Genomic DNA, 18,523 nt, shown 5'->3' with positions numbered 1-18,523 from the left:
GGGCATGCAGGAGGCAGGCAATCGATGTTCTATCAATGGATTGATTCTTCAGTTAAAACCAAGATATTCAATTTACTGGCAAAAAATGACTGTTAAAGTGCTTAAAACAGTTTTTTTTTATTTTTTTTATTGATATTAGAGAGAGGAAGGAAGAGGGAGAGAGAGAGAAACATCGATGAGAGAGAACATCAACTGGCTGCCTCCTGCATGTCCCCCACTGGGAATCAAGCCACAACCTGGTCATGTGACCTGACTGGGAATCGAACCAGCAACCTCTTGGTGCATGGGTTGATGCTCAACCACTGACATACCGGTTGGGCTAAAGTGCTTTTTAAAATATATTTTTCACCTCTGCCTCCGTATTTTGTCCAGTGGGAACCAATAGCATTCACAAGCAAAATACTAAATTTGATTTACCTTTTAGAAACTTAAATTTCTTAAGAAGATCAGCACCTACAAAAGAGTCACAGAGGTACAAGAGGAGTCCACTGAAAAACACCCCTTCACAGTTGACATTGCTGGAGTGGGGTCTGGAGCTGACGTAGCATATGGCCACCTGGAATAATCAAGCAGAAGGAGCATGGGCACTTCAAGAGCAAGCAAAATGTTTGTATTTCAGCTGAATGAGTCAGTATCTTCCTTTTTAGCTATTTCAGAGTAAGGTAAAGGAGATAAATTTTTCATTGAAACTTAAATGGGTTGGTTATTTAAGCTTTGCACCTCCTCTCTTTAGTATGCCAAGTTAAAGCTTCTCTTGATCATTTCTCATATAGGGACTATTCTGAAAGAATTAGTAGTAAGAAACAAAATAAGCCCCTCCATCTAATAATAGTGTTTATAAAATAAACCACCTTCCACAGAGAGGCATACTGAGGAAAGATTAAGTGTTTAAATTACCTTATAAATGAGAATAAAAATTTTTAATCAACTTTTCATGTAGGTATACTTAAATTTTCAATTGGATAGAAGTTTCAAATTGCATGAAGTTTCAAATTTTTAGGTCTATATGGCTTCCATGCATAGAAGATAACTTCACAAAAATTTCAGGTAAGTGAATGAGCTAATTGGGAGACCATGGAATGGCTTGGAGTGTGGGCCAGACTGTTTGGGTTCCAATGCTGGCTCCTCTAGCAGCTGTGTGACCCTGAGCAGTTATTTCATTTCACCGCATCTTCCTTCTCTGTAGATGATAGTAGGACCTGATTCATGGGACTGTTCTGTTGTGAATTAATTAATATAAACAGTATGTATTGAGTGAATGTTAGCTGTTGTTGGTAGTGGTATTGGGATTTTGTTGTCCAACACCTAGAGCCCTGGATCCTGGGATGGAGGAATTGGGAGACCTGGCTAGACACGTAACTTACATACATACCGCAAAAGGCATTATTACATCAGGTGTAATAATGTAAGGTTCCTTCTACTTATAAAATTCTAAAATTCACGTCCAACCCACAATGTAGACTGGGAGAATGTAAAATGTTTAAATACAAAGTTGGATTTCAGTCTTAGAGATTATCAATATATGCAAAAAAAAAAAAAAAAAAAGCCAAGAAGGAAATGTGGTATACCAAAATGTTATTGTTTCCTTTACAAGTGATTTCATTTTATAATTTATACCTTTTATTTAAATGCTTTACAAAGAGGATATGCTATTAAATAGAATAAAATATAATATTTGAAAACAATACTAATAATCCTAAGGGAAGCTTAATGGCAGAAGCCCTTTAAGTTTTGAAGGCTATCAGTGGTCAGAAGCCTAAAGGTACAAGTTGCAAATTAAAAAAACAACGCTAAAATGGATGGAGAACTTGAAATAGAGGAGGAAGAATGAAAAATAAGGAAATCATGGAAAAGAAAAAAGTCAAGGAGTGGAAATGACAGCTATAAAGGTCTCCGTGATCCCCTAAATTGTTCAGCAATCATTGAGCTCCTCTTACACGCCTACAACGGTGGCTAAGGCATGGTGGGCCTCTGACTTGAGGACAAAGGTCATCACATGATTAAAGTATCATCTGATACACGTTGTGATAGGGAGGAGCAAGCAACTTTGCCCAGCTGAGGCAGGCTTCTCAGCAGAGCTGACCTCTGAGCTAAGCTTTGAGTGTTCACTTGCTTATTGTGGAGAGGTAAAATGGATATGGGGAGGGACGATTACCAGTGCACCTTGTGTGAGCCTTTAATGAGTCTGTCACAGGCTCTTTTTTGCCTAAGCTTTCAAATGGGAGCTAAAATGGAAAATAAATGGATGGAAGAAGGTAAAGCACAGTATTAGCCCACTCCCCCTTTACCTCCGGTCCAATGTTAAGGTAGCAGTCAACAGCTAACACGGGACTCTTGAAGTTATGGATGGCTTTGGGGAAGAGTTTGTATGAGGCATGCTGAAGGAACTTCTCCAGGAGAAACTGCGCAGGGGCTGCCAGTAATGTGTGTTCACTGTCGGGAGCGCAGACATACTGAAGGGGCAAAATGGGTGCTAAGCTCTCTGACACCTGAAATCAGAGCCAAGATTATCATGGGAAATGTGTCTGTCACTGTATGAAATAGGCAAGAAAACAATGCATAGCATCCTGGCAGTCCCTAAACAGTAGCAGTACAAGAGTGACAAATGCTAGGCTCAAATATAAGTCTGTACTTGGGTTCTGAGAAATTTTTTCACTTAGTACAGAATGGTACTGTCCTAAAATAATTCATACACTGCAGAACAGGCAACAATGGAAAAATAGGCTTCTTTGAAAGTTATTGTATTTAGCAAGTACTTGTGAGGATCAATAGGAAACCTTTTATGTGCTCTGGGTAAGGATGGGATAAATCCCATCCCATCACAACTGAGAAAAACCAAACCAAACCCCACAAAGATTTCTAAGCTCCACTGGAGAGTCCATATGTTATAAATGATTAGAAAACTAGTAAATCTTTTAAACAAAAAAGGGTAGGCCCATGGAATTCACACCCTTAACAGGTCTTGATCTGTTACTTTCTTTTTTTAATCATTTAAAAAATTTTTCAATTACAGTTGACATATGATACTATATTAGTTTCAGGTGTGCACCACAGTGATTAGACATTATATAACTTACTAAGTGATCATCCCGATAAATCTTGTACCCATCTGACTCCATACAGTTATTAGAATATTACTGACTATATTCCCTATGCTGTACTTTACATCCCCATGACAATTCTTTAACAACCAATTTGTACTTCTTAATTTGTTCACCTTTTTCACCCATTCCCCCAGCCCCCTCCCATCTGGTAACTGTTAAAATGTACTCTGTATCTATGAGTCTGTTTCTGTTCTGCTTGTTTATTTTGTTTTTTATTCAGTTGTTGATATGTATATATTGCCATTTTATTATCCATATTTTAGACCTTTTTTTTTCCTTTCTTAAAATAGACCTTTTGACATTTCATGTAATACTGGTTTGTTGGTGATGAACTCATTTAGCTTTTTCTTGTCTGGAAAGTTCTTTGTATTGTCCTTTGATTTTAAATGATAGCTTTGCTAGGGAGAATAATCTTAATTGTAGGTCCTTGCTTTTCATTACTTTGAAAATTCTTGCCAATCCCTTCTTGTCTGCAAAGTTTCTATTAAGAAATCGGCTGACAGTATTATGGGAGCTCCCTTGTAGATAACTACTTTTCTCATGCTGCTTTTAAAATTCTCTCTTTGTTTTTAACCTTTTGCATTTTAATTATGATGTGTTTTGGTGTGGACCTCTTGGGGTTCATCTTGTTTGGGACTCTCTGTGCTTCCTGGACTTGCATGTCTAGTTCTCTCATCAGGTTAGAGAAGTTTTCTATCGTTTAAAAAAAATAAGTTTTCATATTTGTGGAATATAATGAACATAACAGTCTGAGGAATAGGGTAGACCCAGAGACGTGGAAGTAGGGTACAGACTGACAACCCTCAGAAGACAGGGTGGTGAGGGGAGGGAAGAGATAAACCACATAAAATTTAAAAAAAAATTAAAAAATAAGTTTTCAATTCCTTGCTCTCTTTCTTCTCCTTCTGGCACCCTCATGATGTGAATATTGGTATGTTTGAAGCTGTCCCAGATGCTCCTTACACTATTTTCATTTTTTTGGATTCTTTTTCTTTTTTACTGTTTTTCTAATTGGGTGTTTTCTGCTTCCTTATCCTCCAAATCCCTGATTTAATCCTCTGCTCCCTGTAATGTAGTCTTCATTTCAGTTAATGTATTCTTCATTTCTGACTGGTTCTTTTTAAGGTTTTCTAGTTCCATTTTTATGTTTCCTATCTCTTTGTTCTCACTGAGATCATTAAGCATCCTTATAACCAGTGTTTTGAACTCTGCATCGAGTAGATTGCTTGCCTCCATTTTGTTGTTCTTTTCTGAAATTTTGTTCTGTTCTTTCATTTGGTACATGTTTTTTTGTTTTCTAATTTGGGCATCCTGTGTTGGTTTCTATGTATTAGGTAGAGCTGCTATGTCTCTGGGCTTCATAGAGTGGCCTTATATAACAGGTATTCTGTAGGGTTCAGTGGGACAGCCTCCCTGATAACCCAAGCTGGGCGCTCCAGATATGACCGTGTGGGCTGTGTGCACCCTCCTGTTGTAGTTGAACCTTGACTGCTGTTGGCACAACAATGGGAACGATTTATCCCCAGGCCAATCAGCTGCAAGGACTGGCTTTGACCAATGACCACTGTGGAGGATCAGCTCTGTAGGGGGCCCACCCCATAGAGCAGGACTTCCTTTAGCAGGGCTCTGGTACCCGCTGTCTGCCCCTTGAGTGTGTCACTTGTGGAGATCATGGGTGGTGCTTTGATGTGATATGAAGCTGTCCACAAGGTATGCTGGCTCTGGGGACTCCTGGGAGGTACAGCCAAGGTCAGCTGCTGCCTGTGTTCTGTGCAGTGCCACCCAGCAGGAGCTACAAAGCAATCTGCAGGTGGCTACTACTTGTGCTGGGTGTGGAGGTGCCCAGGTGAGGCCAAGCTGTGAACCAAAGCTACTGCTATTGCCAAGCCTGGGCCACTTAGTGGGAGGTATGGGTCATGCTGAGGTCAGATGCTGCTTGTTAGAGAGATTTTAGGAGTCTGAAGCATGAGCCAAGACAGGCCATTTGTACGGAAAAGTCACTGGAAACAGCTTGAGTGGGCCTGCAAATTGGGTGGGACGGGGTCTCGGAATCAGCAGGGTGGCAGGCAAACAGTTTGAGGCAGATTAATGGAGACTCAGATATGGCATCTGCCTGCCAGCTCTATGTGTGTGTACGTGTGTGTGAGGGGGGTGTCTCAAAAAGGAACAGTGGCCTCTGCCAGCACTTTTGTCTGGCAGAAAGCTGCCCCCACCCCACCCCAGCTCTCGCCCTGATGCCTGACAGTTCAGTTCCTCCCCATATGTCCCTGGTTCCTTTCAAGCTGCTGCCCAGTGCTGGAGCTCAGAGGGAGTCAGTCCATGTATGGCCCTTTGAGAGGAACTGCCTGGAACTCCAGCAGCTCTTCGTCTCAACCACAATCCCCGCTGGTGTTATAGCCAGAAATTATGGGTATTTCTCTGCCTGGCACTGGAACCCTGGGCTGGGGGGCCTGGTGTGGGCTAGGACTGCTTGCTCCTCAGGGCAGACCTCTGCAGCTGAGATATCCTTCCCAATTTTAATCTGCCACATGTGGGTATGGGACTAGCCCATTTTGTGTCTCTGCCTCTCCTACCAGTCTTGATATGGCTTCTTCCTTAAATCCCTATTCTTAGGACTTCCATTCAGCTAGATTTCTGGGGTTCTGAGTGATGGTTGTTCTGTGGTTTAGCTGTATTTCTGTTGTGGTTGTGGTAGGAGGTGAGTACCACATTTACCTACACTGCCATCTTGACTTAAAGTCTCTGATCTGTTACTTTCTTGACAAGCATCTTTATTTACATTTCTCATGTATTACATAAAAGACGTAAAAATGTTAACTTTGCCTGTTTAAGGATACAGAATGTTGCCTGGTCAGTTTGGCTCAGTGGTTAAAGCGTCAGCCCACAAACCAAAGGGTTGTGGGTTTGATTCCAGGTCAAGAGCACATAACTGGGTTGCAGGTTTGATCCTGGCCCTGGTCAGGGTCTTGTGGGAGGCAACCAATTGATGTCTCTCGCAAGACACATCGATGTTTCTCTCTCCCTCCCTCCCGTCTGCTCTAAAAATCAATGGACAAATATCCTCGGGTGCCAATTAACATAAGCACACGGGTATGCACGCACACACATGAATACAGAATGTTAGTCTGGCTAGTGTGGCTCAGTGGTTGAGCGTTGACCCATGCACCAAGAGGTCACTGGTTCAATTCCTGGTCAGGGCACATGCCCAGGTTGTGGGCCAGATCCCCAATGGGGGGCATGCAGGAGGTGGCCATTCGATGTTCTCTCTCATCGAAGTTTCTATCTTTCTCTCCCTCTCCCTTCCTCTCTAAAAATCAATAAAGAAAAAAAAATTTTTTTAAAAAAGAATACAGAATGTTAAGTTTAAAACTGAATCTTTGATAAAGTTGTTAAGCCTTAAATCTAAAGAGAGGTAATTTTGTTGAACTTTCAAATTCTATGTCTGACTGTAGATGAGTTCTCAGTAAGAGAAATGGGACTGCAAATTTGGCATTAAGGACTGAGTCCTTATGTTACTTAACTTTTTAATCAAGTGGCAAGTGCTTAATGCCAGTACCTAATAACAAAGATATCAATAAGAAGTCGTTGTCTTAATTTCAACAGTAGAATAAAGCTTGCATACTTACCATGATCTTTGGTTTAATGATAAAGTCCCTTTGCCCTCCAACCTGAATGTGTTTCTTCATGAGACTGAAGTTATTAAAGCGACAGATGAGCAGGCCACTGCTGTTTGTTCTCAGGTTAAAGTCAACATCTTCACAGAAATACCTAAATCATAATCATGAGAGGTTTCTTTGGCTACCTGTCACATCTCAACCATAATAATTACACACAGAGAAATAAATGTGTGGCAGATGTTAAGAGAGAGCCTCAAACAGAATTAACCTCGCTTTCTCATAGAGTTGGCCGTCTTAACACTGATTTGGGAGTTACAGCCATTACATGGAGGAGGAGGGAAGTGACCCTGGTCTCAGACACTCCACATGCCTGGACTGCACATTCTATAGACTCTTGCAAGACAGGAGTACACAGGTGCTCCCAGTTCTTAAATCCTGCCTGTAAACAGGATGAAGCATCTGCCAAATTTAAAACAAGTTGAAATAATAGCTACAGGGTTGGGGGTTGACATAAGAGGGACTTTACAGTCCCTTAGCATTTCTTCGGTTGGCCGTCCCAGACTTTCCAGATATGTATATAATTTATTCAGGAGGCAAGGCAAGGTTCTCCTTCTCATTCCCATCTACTGGCTTTTCTCTACAGGATCCAGATCTCTGGTCTTACTTACATTTAGGGAAAGTGATTACCTTCTAAGTTCTGAGGGTGAATGAAAAATTAGCCTTCAGTGGGTTTATCGGTCTACACACTGGTTGGTGTTGATTCAACAGTTTTTATCCCTGTTTTTAGTTTTGGGTGAATAATGAGATTACCAAAATATGTTTTCTAAGCATTTTATATTGTTACACCTGTTAAGGGTTCAGGTCAGTTTGAAGGATGATAAAGGGATACTTTGGGAATTGATTCTCTCCCTTTCTCCTTGTCCATATAAAGCGATTCTCAGTTTTCAATTAAAGACAGAAACAGGAATAAAAAACATTTCAGAGGCCAGAGCTGAGAAGAGACAATGACTAGAATTACTTGCACCCAGCAGCCTGACTTACCTGTTGAAGTCATACTGCACATTCTGAGTCAAGTCTATGTTGAGGAGAATGAAGTCGTGCACATGGCACCTGGAGAACGGGGCCTTCAGACTCTGGGGAGTCAGCTTGCTGCTCCATTTCTGTATGCCCAGGATGGCATAGTGGATGATTTTTGGTGTCGCTTCGATGTGCTGTAAGACACTCTTCAAGGACACATTCTTACTGGAAAGTCCTGCTTCCATGGGCTGGCTATGAAATGTAAAGTTAGTGTATATAAGATATCAATAACTATCATAGAAGACAGAGTCATTTATGAAGGGCCAACACTACAGTATTCGTATCTGTAATATAATTGGCTCATTTACTTTCTACTAGCCTGGAATGGAGGAGAATGTCAGACCCAATTTTTTGCTGCCCGACACTGCTAACTAGGAAACTGCCTCTCGGGGTGGGGTGTATCACTTTAAGGCTGAGAAAGAAATCCAGCCCGATTCAAACAATAATGAGCAGGGAGTTACCAAAGTGAGGTACCCAAGGTAGCCCTGGCCAATTTGGTTCAGGGGTGAGAGCCGAGGACTGAGGGGTCACAGGCTCAATTCCTGGTCAAGGGTGCATACATGGATTGCAGGTTTGTTTCCCAGCCCTAGTTGAGGTCATTTGAGAGGCAACCAATTGATGTGTCTCTCTCACATCAATGTTTCTCTTCCTCCCTCCCTCCCTCCCCTTCCACTTTATCTAAAAATCAATGGAAAAATAGCCTAGGGTGAGGATTAACAAAAAAAAGAAGAATAAGAATAAGAAGCATACTTCCTAGGTCTTGTAACTATGGTATAATGAAGGAGCATTTGAGAACTTCTCTGGCTTCAGATCCACAGTGGAAACAAGAACACATCGCAGTGTTTGAATTGGAAGGACCTAGACATCTGGCTCAGTGGTTCAATGAGGGTGTTATCAACATTTTGGGGCCTTTTTCTGTGTTGGACTTTTCTAGTTTTTGTATTCCCTGGTTCTCATGGACCCCTCACCACTGCCCCAGGAGGAAAACCACTGATTTGGGCCCAGCTATAATTTTATAGGTGATGGAATTGAGAAAGGCAAAATAACTTTCCCTTTCATAGCAGAGCTGGGTTTAAAAATCAATTTTCCTGATTTAGAAGTCAGTGGTCTTTCCAAATAAACCATACTATCAACAGACTTATAGCTAACCAAAGTCGTGATGCAGAAGTGGTCCAGGAATTTAATGGCACACTAAATGTCTAAATTTTTTAAAAAGTACTAGTGAGGGTGGTCTCATGGATGGTCTTTCTGCTCTGGAGCTATACCTTTCTTACTTTCTTCCACGCATAACTGCAGCCAAGGAAAGGATCTTCTCAATAACATGTCATATCCCCTAGGGCTGCTGGGGAAGCACCTTTACCTGCTCTGCTCCTGAACACTGTGAATGTTCCACAGGACACATGAGTCATCCATCACAACAATGAAAGGCCAGACACACTGGCGTTTAATTCCCAGCTCTTCTAGGCGGTTCCTCTCCAGTTCCAGGTTGTGATAGGACAGCTCCTTAATGAGAAACCTGGCCGCACCTGGAAGGCAACAAAACCACAGCTGCACATCCTTCACTCGGGCTTGGCCAAGCCCCAAAGCCAGCTCACCTCCTCCGCAGGCATGCCTGTTCACCAGATGACCACTGTAGGCAGGATCACTAAATGTTCAGAGCAAACTTTAGTGTAGGTACAAATCACGGAGGAATTCTTTTTAAAATACAGATTCCTGGAGCCTATCACCCGAGATTCACTTGAATAGATCTGATGAGTGGACAGAAACCAGAGATATCTTTGATAATACAGATGATTCATGAACTACACTTTGAGGAATACTGCAAGAATCCAGTTTCCCTGATAGGACAAAGGATGCCACATGGAGGAAACTCTTATTACTGGTCAGTTCTTTAAAGCCATGGTAAGAGGCTCTCTCAGTCTCTGAGGCAGCCGCTCACATGTCCTGCACCAGGGAGTAGCCAGGGCCTACAATTAGTGGGTATGCTGCTTACACTAATATGTCCCATGCTTTAGGAAATTGGTAGCAGCACCTTCTCTGAAGATGATTCTGGAAACTGGCATCCTTTCCCTAGATCTGCTTTGTTTTTTCCTTTTCCAAGAGGCTGTGTGGTACAGTGAGTAATACCAAGCTGCCTAGGTTTGAATCCTGATTCCCCCACTTCATAACTTTGACAATGAACCAATTAACCCTCCTGTGCCTTGGCCTCTCCATCTGTAAGAAGGAAATAATAACATCTACTTTATCGAACTCTATGGTGCACAGGATGGTGCCTCGCATGTACTAAGTACTCAATGAATGTTAGTGATTAAGATGATTGTCACCAGGTATTAGCCAACTTTTATGAGTGAGCTACCCTAAAATGAAAATAAAATGTAGATAATGAAATGAAGGGGAGAATAAAGCTATTAAGTCTATGGAGGAACCAGGAAAACAGTTTGAATAGTGAATAGATGAAGAGGAATCGGATTTAAGAAAATCTGCCTTCCACAGGTAACATCAGACTCAGTGGTGAAAGACTGAAAGCTTTTGCTCTACGATCAAGAATAAGACAATAATGTGAACGTCGATTTAACATGGTCCTGGAAATCGTAGCCAGAGCAATTAGGCAAAAAGAAAAGGCATCTGAAAGGAAGAAGTAAAAGTATCTCTGTAGGCAACATGATCTGGTATGTAGAAAACCCTAAAGATTCCAGACACACTGTTAGAAGTAATAAAGTGAGTCAGCAGATAAACAAAAACACTCAAAAGTCAGTTGTTGTTTCTATAACAATGAATAATCTAAAAGAGATATGAAGAAAATTCCATTTACCATAGCATCAAAAAGAATAAGATTATTAGGAATAAATGTTTAACCAAGAAGGCAAAAAACTTGTACACTGAAAAGCACAAAACATTGCAGAAAGACTTAAGGAAGATGCAAATAAATGGTAAGATGTCCTATGTTCATAGATTGAAACATAATATTATTAAGATGTCAAGTGTCAATATTATCCAAAGCAGTCTATAGATTTAATACAATTCTTATCAAAATCTCAATAATTTTTTTGGAAATAGGAAAATCCATCTTTAAATTCATATGGAATCTCAAGGGACCCTGAATAGCCAAAACAATCTTGAAAAAGAACAAAGTTAGGCCCAGCCAGTTTGGCTCAGTGGATTGAGCGTTGCCCCATGGACTGAGAAGCCCTGGTTTGATTCCCAGTCAGGGCACATGCCCAGGTTTGGGGCTTGATCCCCAGTGGGGGGTGTGCAGGAGGCAGCTGATCAATGTGTCTTTCTCACATCGATGTTTCTATCTCTCCTTTTCTTCTCTCTCTAAAAAACCAATAAAAACATATTTTTTTTTAAAAAAGAACAAAGTTGGAGGTCTCTTGGCTGATTTAAAACTCACTACAAAACTATCGTAATCAAAGCAACGTGGTAGTGATGTAAAGACAGACTGAGAGACAAATGGAATAAAAATACTGGGCCCAGCATTATATTCTTGCATATATGGTCAAATGATTTTTGACAAAGGCACCAAGGCACCAATACCATTCAATGGGGAAAGAACAGTCTCTTCAACTAATGGTGTGGGGAAAGCATGTTATCCTACATGCAAAGGAATGAAGTTGGACACTTACCTTATACTATATCAAAAATTAAAATGGATCAAAAACCTAAATGCAAGTACCAAATTATAAAACTCTTAGAAGAAAATGGGAAAAGCTTGATGATGTTGAATTTGGCAATGATTTCTTGGCTATGACACCAAAAGAACAGGGAACAAAAGGAAAAATAGAAAACTGGACTATATAAAAATTTGAAACTTCTGTGCAATGGACAAAACAATGAAAAGGCAACCTACAGATTGGGAGAACATATTTACAAACCATATATCTGATGAGGGGTTAACATCAGAATATATAAAGAACAAGTCAACAACAAAAAAGCAACCTGATTAAAAATAGGAAAAGCACTTGAATGACTTCTCCAAAGAACATACACAAATGGTGAAAACACACATAAAAGCTACATGCCATCATTAAACATTAGGGAAATGCAAATCAAATCACAGTGAGATCCCCCTGACTGGTGTGGTGTCGTCCCCTGCACGAGGCAGGAGGTGGGGGGTTGCCAGTTGATTTTCTGGTCAGGGCCTATGCCTGGGTTGTGGGCTTCATCCCCAGTAGGGGGTGTGCAGGAGGAAAGCTGATTGGTGTTTCTCTCTCCTTCTCCTTCCCTCTCTCTAAACATCAAAAGAACAATAAGATCCATCTTACATTCATTAGGATGGCTACTATCAAAACAAAAAAAATGTTGGTGAGGTTATGGAAAAATTGGAACTATTTTGCACTATTGGTAGGAATGTAAACAGTATACTAATTCCTCAAAAAATTAAAAATGGATTATTAGCCCTGGCCAGTTTGCCTCAGCAGTTACAGCGTCAGCCTGTGGTCCAGAGAGACCCGGGTTCAGTTCCCGCTAAGGGCATGTGCCATGGTTGCAGTTTGTCCCCGGCCCTGGTTGGGTTGTGTGGGTGGCAGCCACTCGATGTGTCCCTTTCATGTCGATGTTTCTTTCTCTCTCTCTCTTCCTCTCTCTCCCTCCTAGTCTATCTGAACAAAAAATAAAAAAATGTCCTCGGGTAAGGATAAAAAAAAAGGATTATTATATGCTTCCGCAATTCCACTTCTAGGCATATTCAAAGAATTGAAAATGGCCTTGGACAGATTACTTTGTACTTATGTTCATAGCAGTATTATTCACAGTGGTCAAAAGGTGGAGAACAACCCGTGTCCACTGATGGATGAATGGGTAAAGAAATGTGTAGACGTACATGGAATATTATTTAGCCTTAAAAAGGAATCAGTGCCTGGCCGGTGTGGCTCAGTGGTTGGGCGTCAACCCATGCACCAAGAGGTCGCCAGTTTGATTCTCGGTCAGGGCACATGCCCAGGTTGTGGGCCCAATCCCCAGTTGGGGGCATGCAGGAGGCGGCCAATTGATGTTCTCTCTCATCAATGTTTCTATCTTTCTCTCGCTCTCCCTTCCTCTCTCTCTAAAATCAATAAAGAAAAAAAGTTTTTTTTGAAAACAAAAGGAATCAGTGGCACTGAGTTCAGTTTTGCCTGAAGAAGAGAGAGTTCTGGAGACTGGATGCACCACAGTGTGAATATACTTAACACTGCAGATCTGTACACTTAAAAATAGTTGACATGGTAAGTTTTATGTTAAAATATTTTAAAAAGTAATTTGGATGTATTTAATTTGCATATATGTTCGCTTCCCGTTCCCCAAGTTTGAAAAAATAGCAAAAATGGCACTAAAAAAATTCAGGGAGATCTGGGAAGAGGAACATTTTTCACCTAAAGGTCAGTAAGACACAGAAGGGGGTAATTTGAGGGTCATACTCATATAGAAAAAGCTTTTAGTTTGGGGAGGATAAAGTATCAGAAATATGTAAAATTCTTGCTTCACTTGATAAAAAGTGATAAGCATGGAAAATAAAATTGTATCAAAATAATAAACCAGTTTTAAAAAATACTTTAATCCCATATTAAAGCTAAAGTTTAAGGACATGAAAAGGCGTGGAAAGAAGAAATGAAGAGACCTAAGAAGGGGAGGAGAGAGAGGAATAGACACGGGGAGAGACAGGAGTGAAATGGGAAAGGAAGGGCCAGTGAGAGACCCTGGAGAGGAGGACCATGCAGACTCAGGGCAACTTCTCGGGTCTCATGTGCTTTGCCCTCCAGCTCTGGGCGAGTGCTCTACTTCCCTCTAAAGTGTCCATTAGCAGCTCTTGATTCTCAGCCCTTCTGAGACTATGCACGAAGTCAGACACCCACAGAGTGGGTAATAAAAATGACTGTGAACCACGATGCAAGAAGTGACCAGACAGTACTGAACTAAACCACTGATCCAGTTCGAGATTTCCTGCCCGAGTCAGGTAAGTGAAGGCATTCTAGGTGTCTCTAGTGCCTCCCCAGCTCTGGGGTATACTCCACAACCATGTGCCCTCCCCTGGGAGGGATCAGCCCACTGCTTACATCCTGTGGGGAAAAGCAGGAAAGACTTCAAGGCATTTTTAAGATGACTGCCACAATTTCTGGTTGTACAGAACCCCTTAGAACTTGCCATGTGCCTTTAAAGTGATTAGCGATGTCTCGGGGACCCTTCCAGATGCCTCTAGACCAGACTGAACTATTACCTCTCCTCCTCCTCAGACCATCCTTCTCACTGCTACATTCCTGCTGCTGGTGTGCCCAGCTCAGGAACATCTATCTACACTTCAAGACCTTCTCGGGGCGCTCAACCTACCAGTGACTTCTTTAGTAACTAGTGCTCAGAAGTTAAAAGTTCTGCAAAACTGAAGGTAAAGAAAAAATAAACATCTAAAGAGGAGTCAAAAGTCCTTTGGTCAGGAGGACAAGACACTTTCCAGAGGCAGGGGGACCTTGGCACATTTCACACCCAGGGGATGGAACTTGGTTTATGGTTCAGCCCTTCTCCCCAGCCAGGGGGCCCTTACCCACGCCTGCATTATTGAACGTGCCCGGAAGCACCAGCATGATGTGGTTGGGCCAGTACTTGCGATACAGCGGCATCTCATATTCTTTGACCACTAGCAGATGCAGGTGGCTGATGCCCTCCATGGCATGAAAAAGGTTTAGGAGTCCATGCTCATGGCGACCACTGGAAGGAGTGAAAATGGGGCTCTTGACAGCATTCAAATTCTGTTGAAACAAAAAACAAAAACAAAAACCAGAGACCAGAAAGGGAAATTAAAATCCTTAGATTTCAGAAGCTTAGAGAACCTGATATAGGACCTGAGGCCTGTCAGTCCTTGAGTTCAGACACTATCACCCACCTTGTCTGAAACCAGGGGCAGCCGCATGCTCTCCAGGTGTTTGCCCTGCTTGCTGAAGACAAAATAACTCTCTTTGGATTTGGGAATAATGAAATAGAGCTGCACCTCTTCTCCCAGCATGGAGGATGAGAACGTGAATGCATGAAGGGTGGAGTCAGACATCTACATTTCCAAAGAAAGAAAAGGAATGTAAATTCACGGTTTGCAAACTTCAAGGCCCCTTGTTAGGGGTGTTATTAAGAGAGGCAAGCTAGCCTGAATTTAACCTGCCACGGGCCTGGCTGCATGTGCAACATGGAAAGGCTTGGAAAGGCAAGCACCTCTTTTTTAAAATAGTGTTTCTTTATTGATTTTAGAGAGAGGAAGGGAGAGGGAGCGAGAGAGAAACATCGATTGGCCACCTCCTGCATGCCCCCCACTGGGGATTGGCTCCACAGTCCGGGCATCTGCCCTGACCAGGAGTCAAGCCGGCGACCTCTTGGTTCATGGGTCGACGCTCAACCACTGAGCCACACCAACCAGGCATCATGCACTTCATCTTTTAGTAGCTGCCGCTGACATGAGTGCCGAGCATCTTGCACCTACACAGCCTCTCCCTGGGTGGCTTGGCACGGTCTTTGCAATCCTCATGTTCTTAGAACCACTACTACTTATTTTTATGCAGAGGTTAAATATACCTATGGAAGTCCTGCTATATAAACTCCCAAAAGTGCCCAGTTCTAGGAGGAAAACACTTCTCTATGTGGGTCAAGACCAAATGAACATCATTTTTCTAAGTACAGTATCAGGACTGATATCATTAGAATGGCCCCATCTTCCCTGGCTACAGTGGACACTGAGAGGTTTGAACAGTCATGTAGCCTAGACGTCTGGCTTCCAGCAGAAACCATTTGACTCACTGAAGCCAAATACAAATCTTAACCTATTTTTTAAATTGCTGGAACGTTCTTGTGCTCTCTCAGTAACTCAGTTCAGTGAATAACCACATAAAGGCTTTTACATGCTCTACAATTCAGACGACATTTGGCTTAATGAAAGGATAGCATCAATTTTTAGCAGCATCTAGAATCCAGGTAGGTTTCCCAAGAGTGTTAACCTAAATATTACATTTCATAGAAAAGCCATGTTGTATTTCTTCCCTTGAATTCTGGTTCATTCTGTCTCACAAGTGAGTATTGTAATCACACAGAACCTATATAGATAGAGGGTTTTCAGTAAAGAACATTTCTAGAAACCTATGATTAATAGATCAGGAGACTTGAATCTTCTATGTTCTGTGAAGCACAGGAGCTGATTTCGAACTAGCCCACCAAAAGTTTTCACTGACACCAAGTAATCAAATGGGATCTAAAAGGTAACCTGCATTAGAAGGGTAGAATGTGGATCCAGTTTCGTAGTATACATCCCTTCTGGTTCCCTACGGGGAAAAGGTGAAGACCTGGTCCTTGACAGCAGAAGCAAGTTTGGGGACATCCAGCAGCATATCCTAGAGCAGGGGTGGGGACCGTCCGGCCCTTATACGGCCCGTGAAACCAATACCAGCTAACATCACACACCTCACCAAATTAGCCTGACCAAATATAGCAGGCTAATGTTTAAGTTAATAATTTTGTACGGCTCATGAATGATGTTATAAATATCCAAATAGCATAAAAAAGGTTCCCTACCCCTTTTTCTAGAGGAAGGAAAAGTTGTTCTAGGTGTTCAGAGCCGAGTAATAAAAACCAAGAGGATAAAGTGGAACTTATCCCCTAAAGAGGCACTGGATACTCCTCTCATTTGCTACCTTTCCCATCATTTGTGCTTAAAGATGCTCTGGTAGAAAACAAGCTAAATGCTACGGGGCACTAGCCCACCTTCTGTGTTTCTACCTTTCAGTTCTTTCTAAATAAAACAGCAAACACTGACTCCTATGTATGCCTAGTGGTCAAAACCATCCCACACTAGAGTAAGCATAGAACTAGGTTGGTGCAAATCAATACACTTGTGTACAGCTTAAAGGGTACATCCTATAGATTTGTTAGATAATAGCACCATTGTCGTCAACAATCCAAAGGGGGTTTCACTAAATATACCATAATATCCAGTTTTTTCAGTGTCTCAGCTATTCTCTGACACATGTAACCATTTTGATGAAGTGACTTAAGACACTAAAGCTCAATTTCTTCTGCTCTCTCTCTCTCTCTTTTTTTTAATCCTCACCCGAGGACATTTTTGCATTTATCTTCAGATAGAGAAGGAGGGAGAGAGGGAAGAAGAGAGATAGAGAAACAATCGATGTGAGAGAGACATCGACTGGTTGCCAGCCACACGACCCCAACCAGGGTGGGGACAAACTGCAACCGAGGTACGTGACCTTAATGGGAATCGAATCCAGGACTCTCTGGTCCGCGGGCTGACGCTCTAACTGCTGAGCCAAACTGGCCAGGGCTCTTCCACTCTTACCAACCACCTCACCCCCACACAATCCTAAAAAGCCCAAAGTAATTTTAATTAATTGCTTCATGCATCTTGTTCATGAAGAGCGGCTCCTTTTCATAAATAAACTATCTTTGTCTAGGGCCTGAATATGGGGAGTCTTACTTTTCATCCCTTATATACAGGTGAGGGCAAAGGGCTGCACCTGGGAGGCGGAGGTGAAGTCCATGTACTGGTGGCATTGCTCACAGTGGTGGAAGGTGTTGTAGGCCGCGTACTTGGTCAGCATCATAGACACGGTTTCTCGTTTCCTGGGCTCTTCAGCTCTGGATTCCTTTATTGCTTCTGTGTATAAAGGGGCAGAAAACCTTCCTCTGATATGCATGAAGCCCCTAAGCCTGGGAGAAATTCCCCGACTCCCCTGAAAGGGTTTTTCCAAGGATTTGATAATTTCCGCTTTGAGAGGCAGGTATGAAAATTAAAAGGCAATATGTATGTGTGTAAGAGAAGAGAAAAGCAGAGAGGAGGATTACTTAAACTGCTCTCAAAGATTAAATTGCCCCAGGCCTCCTGCCTGATTTAGGTTCCCCTTGACCTTCGGAGGAGATGAGCCTGGCTCTGTTTGCACTGACCTTGTTTGACCCCTGCCAGCTTCTCAGTGTATACCAGGCTCATCAGACTGTACTTGGGATCATGCACGCTGATGTCGAAGGGCATTTTACTGAAGCTCTCGATGTCGGGCCAGGGCTCTCCCTCAGGCTGGCTCACTCGGCTGCTTTCGCTGTGATCTAGGAGGACAGGAAGAAAGAAGGTGGGCAGAGCAGGCAGATGGCCCAGCCTCCTTCCCAACCGTCACGGACAGATGGTTTTAAGAAACATAAAGCTCAGATGGGTGGACAAAGGCATTTCTGGAAAATGAGCTCCCAAGTCCCAAGGTGGAGGGAACCAGAACTGTCCCTTCACACACATGCTGGGAAGGACACTTGTCCTGACTGGCCCCCAGCATTAGGCCCTATACAGCCAGTCTGCAAACTCCCACATCTAAGAGATCAACTAGTTTCCCACCCCAGCTCCACAGATTGCCTTAAAAGCTTGTTTAATTTTGGATGATCTAAGTTCTTAGAGCTTCAGTTGTGGGGTTTTCACACAACGACAGCCTATGAGACTTGAGGGATGTGCTGAGCAAGGTCCCCGGTGTCCGCTTCATACCTGAATCACAGGGAAGGTGTAAGAATCCCCGTGCTTGGGCCACACCCCCTGCCATCTCCTTTGTTACCAGGCACCTGTTGGGGTGCTTAAAGTTCCTTACTCAAGACATGCAGACGAGGTTGAGCCAGTGGCCCTGGGTTTGAATTCAGGTTCCGCCCCTTACTCACACCGCAGGCACCGACCGTGACTCTCAGGGTTCCCTGATTGTTGTGAGGGTTCCAGACGGTGTGTTTAAAGTGCTCAGA

At 42.5% G+C, this 18,523-nt stretch overlaps 1 protein-coding gene across 1 annotated transcript in view; it reads right to left on the bottom strand.

Annotated features, from left to right (window-relative positions):
* Positions 1–18,523, bottom strand: part of GREB1L (GREB1 like retinoic acid receptor coactivator) — a 171,698-nt gene that overhangs the window by 954 nt on the left and 152,221 nt on the right. Inside the window, exons 23-31 of the mRNA XM_036245203.1 lie at positions 17,702–17,857; positions 17,275–17,414; positions 14,652–14,813; positions 14,313–14,517; positions 9,159–9,324; positions 7,763–7,990; positions 6,731–6,872; positions 2,289–2,489; positions 418–556 (exon numbers count right to left, since the gene is read on the bottom strand). Of these exons, the coding sequence (XP_036101096.1) occupies positions 418–556; positions 2,289–2,489; positions 6,731–6,872; positions 7,763–7,990; positions 9,159–9,324; positions 14,313–14,517; positions 14,652–14,813; positions 17,275–17,414; positions 17,702–17,857 (1,539 nt within the window). The remainder of the gene's footprint in view (positions 1–417; positions 557–2,288; positions 2,490–6,730; positions 6,873–7,762; positions 7,991–9,158; positions 9,325–14,312; positions 14,518–14,651; positions 14,814–17,274; positions 17,415–17,701; positions 17,858–18,523) is intronic.

This window comes from Molossus molossus, unplaced genomic scaffold (genome assembly GCF_014108415.1).
Source record: "Molossus molossus isolate mMolMol1 unplaced genomic scaffold, mMolMol1.p scaffold_m16_p_6, whole genome shotgun sequence".
NCBI lineage: Eukaryota > Metazoa > Chordata > Mammalia > Chiroptera > Molossidae > Molossus > Molossus molossus.
The sequence above is the reverse complement of the archived record's forward strand: the minus strand, read 5'-3'. Positions and strand labels throughout refer to the sequence as shown.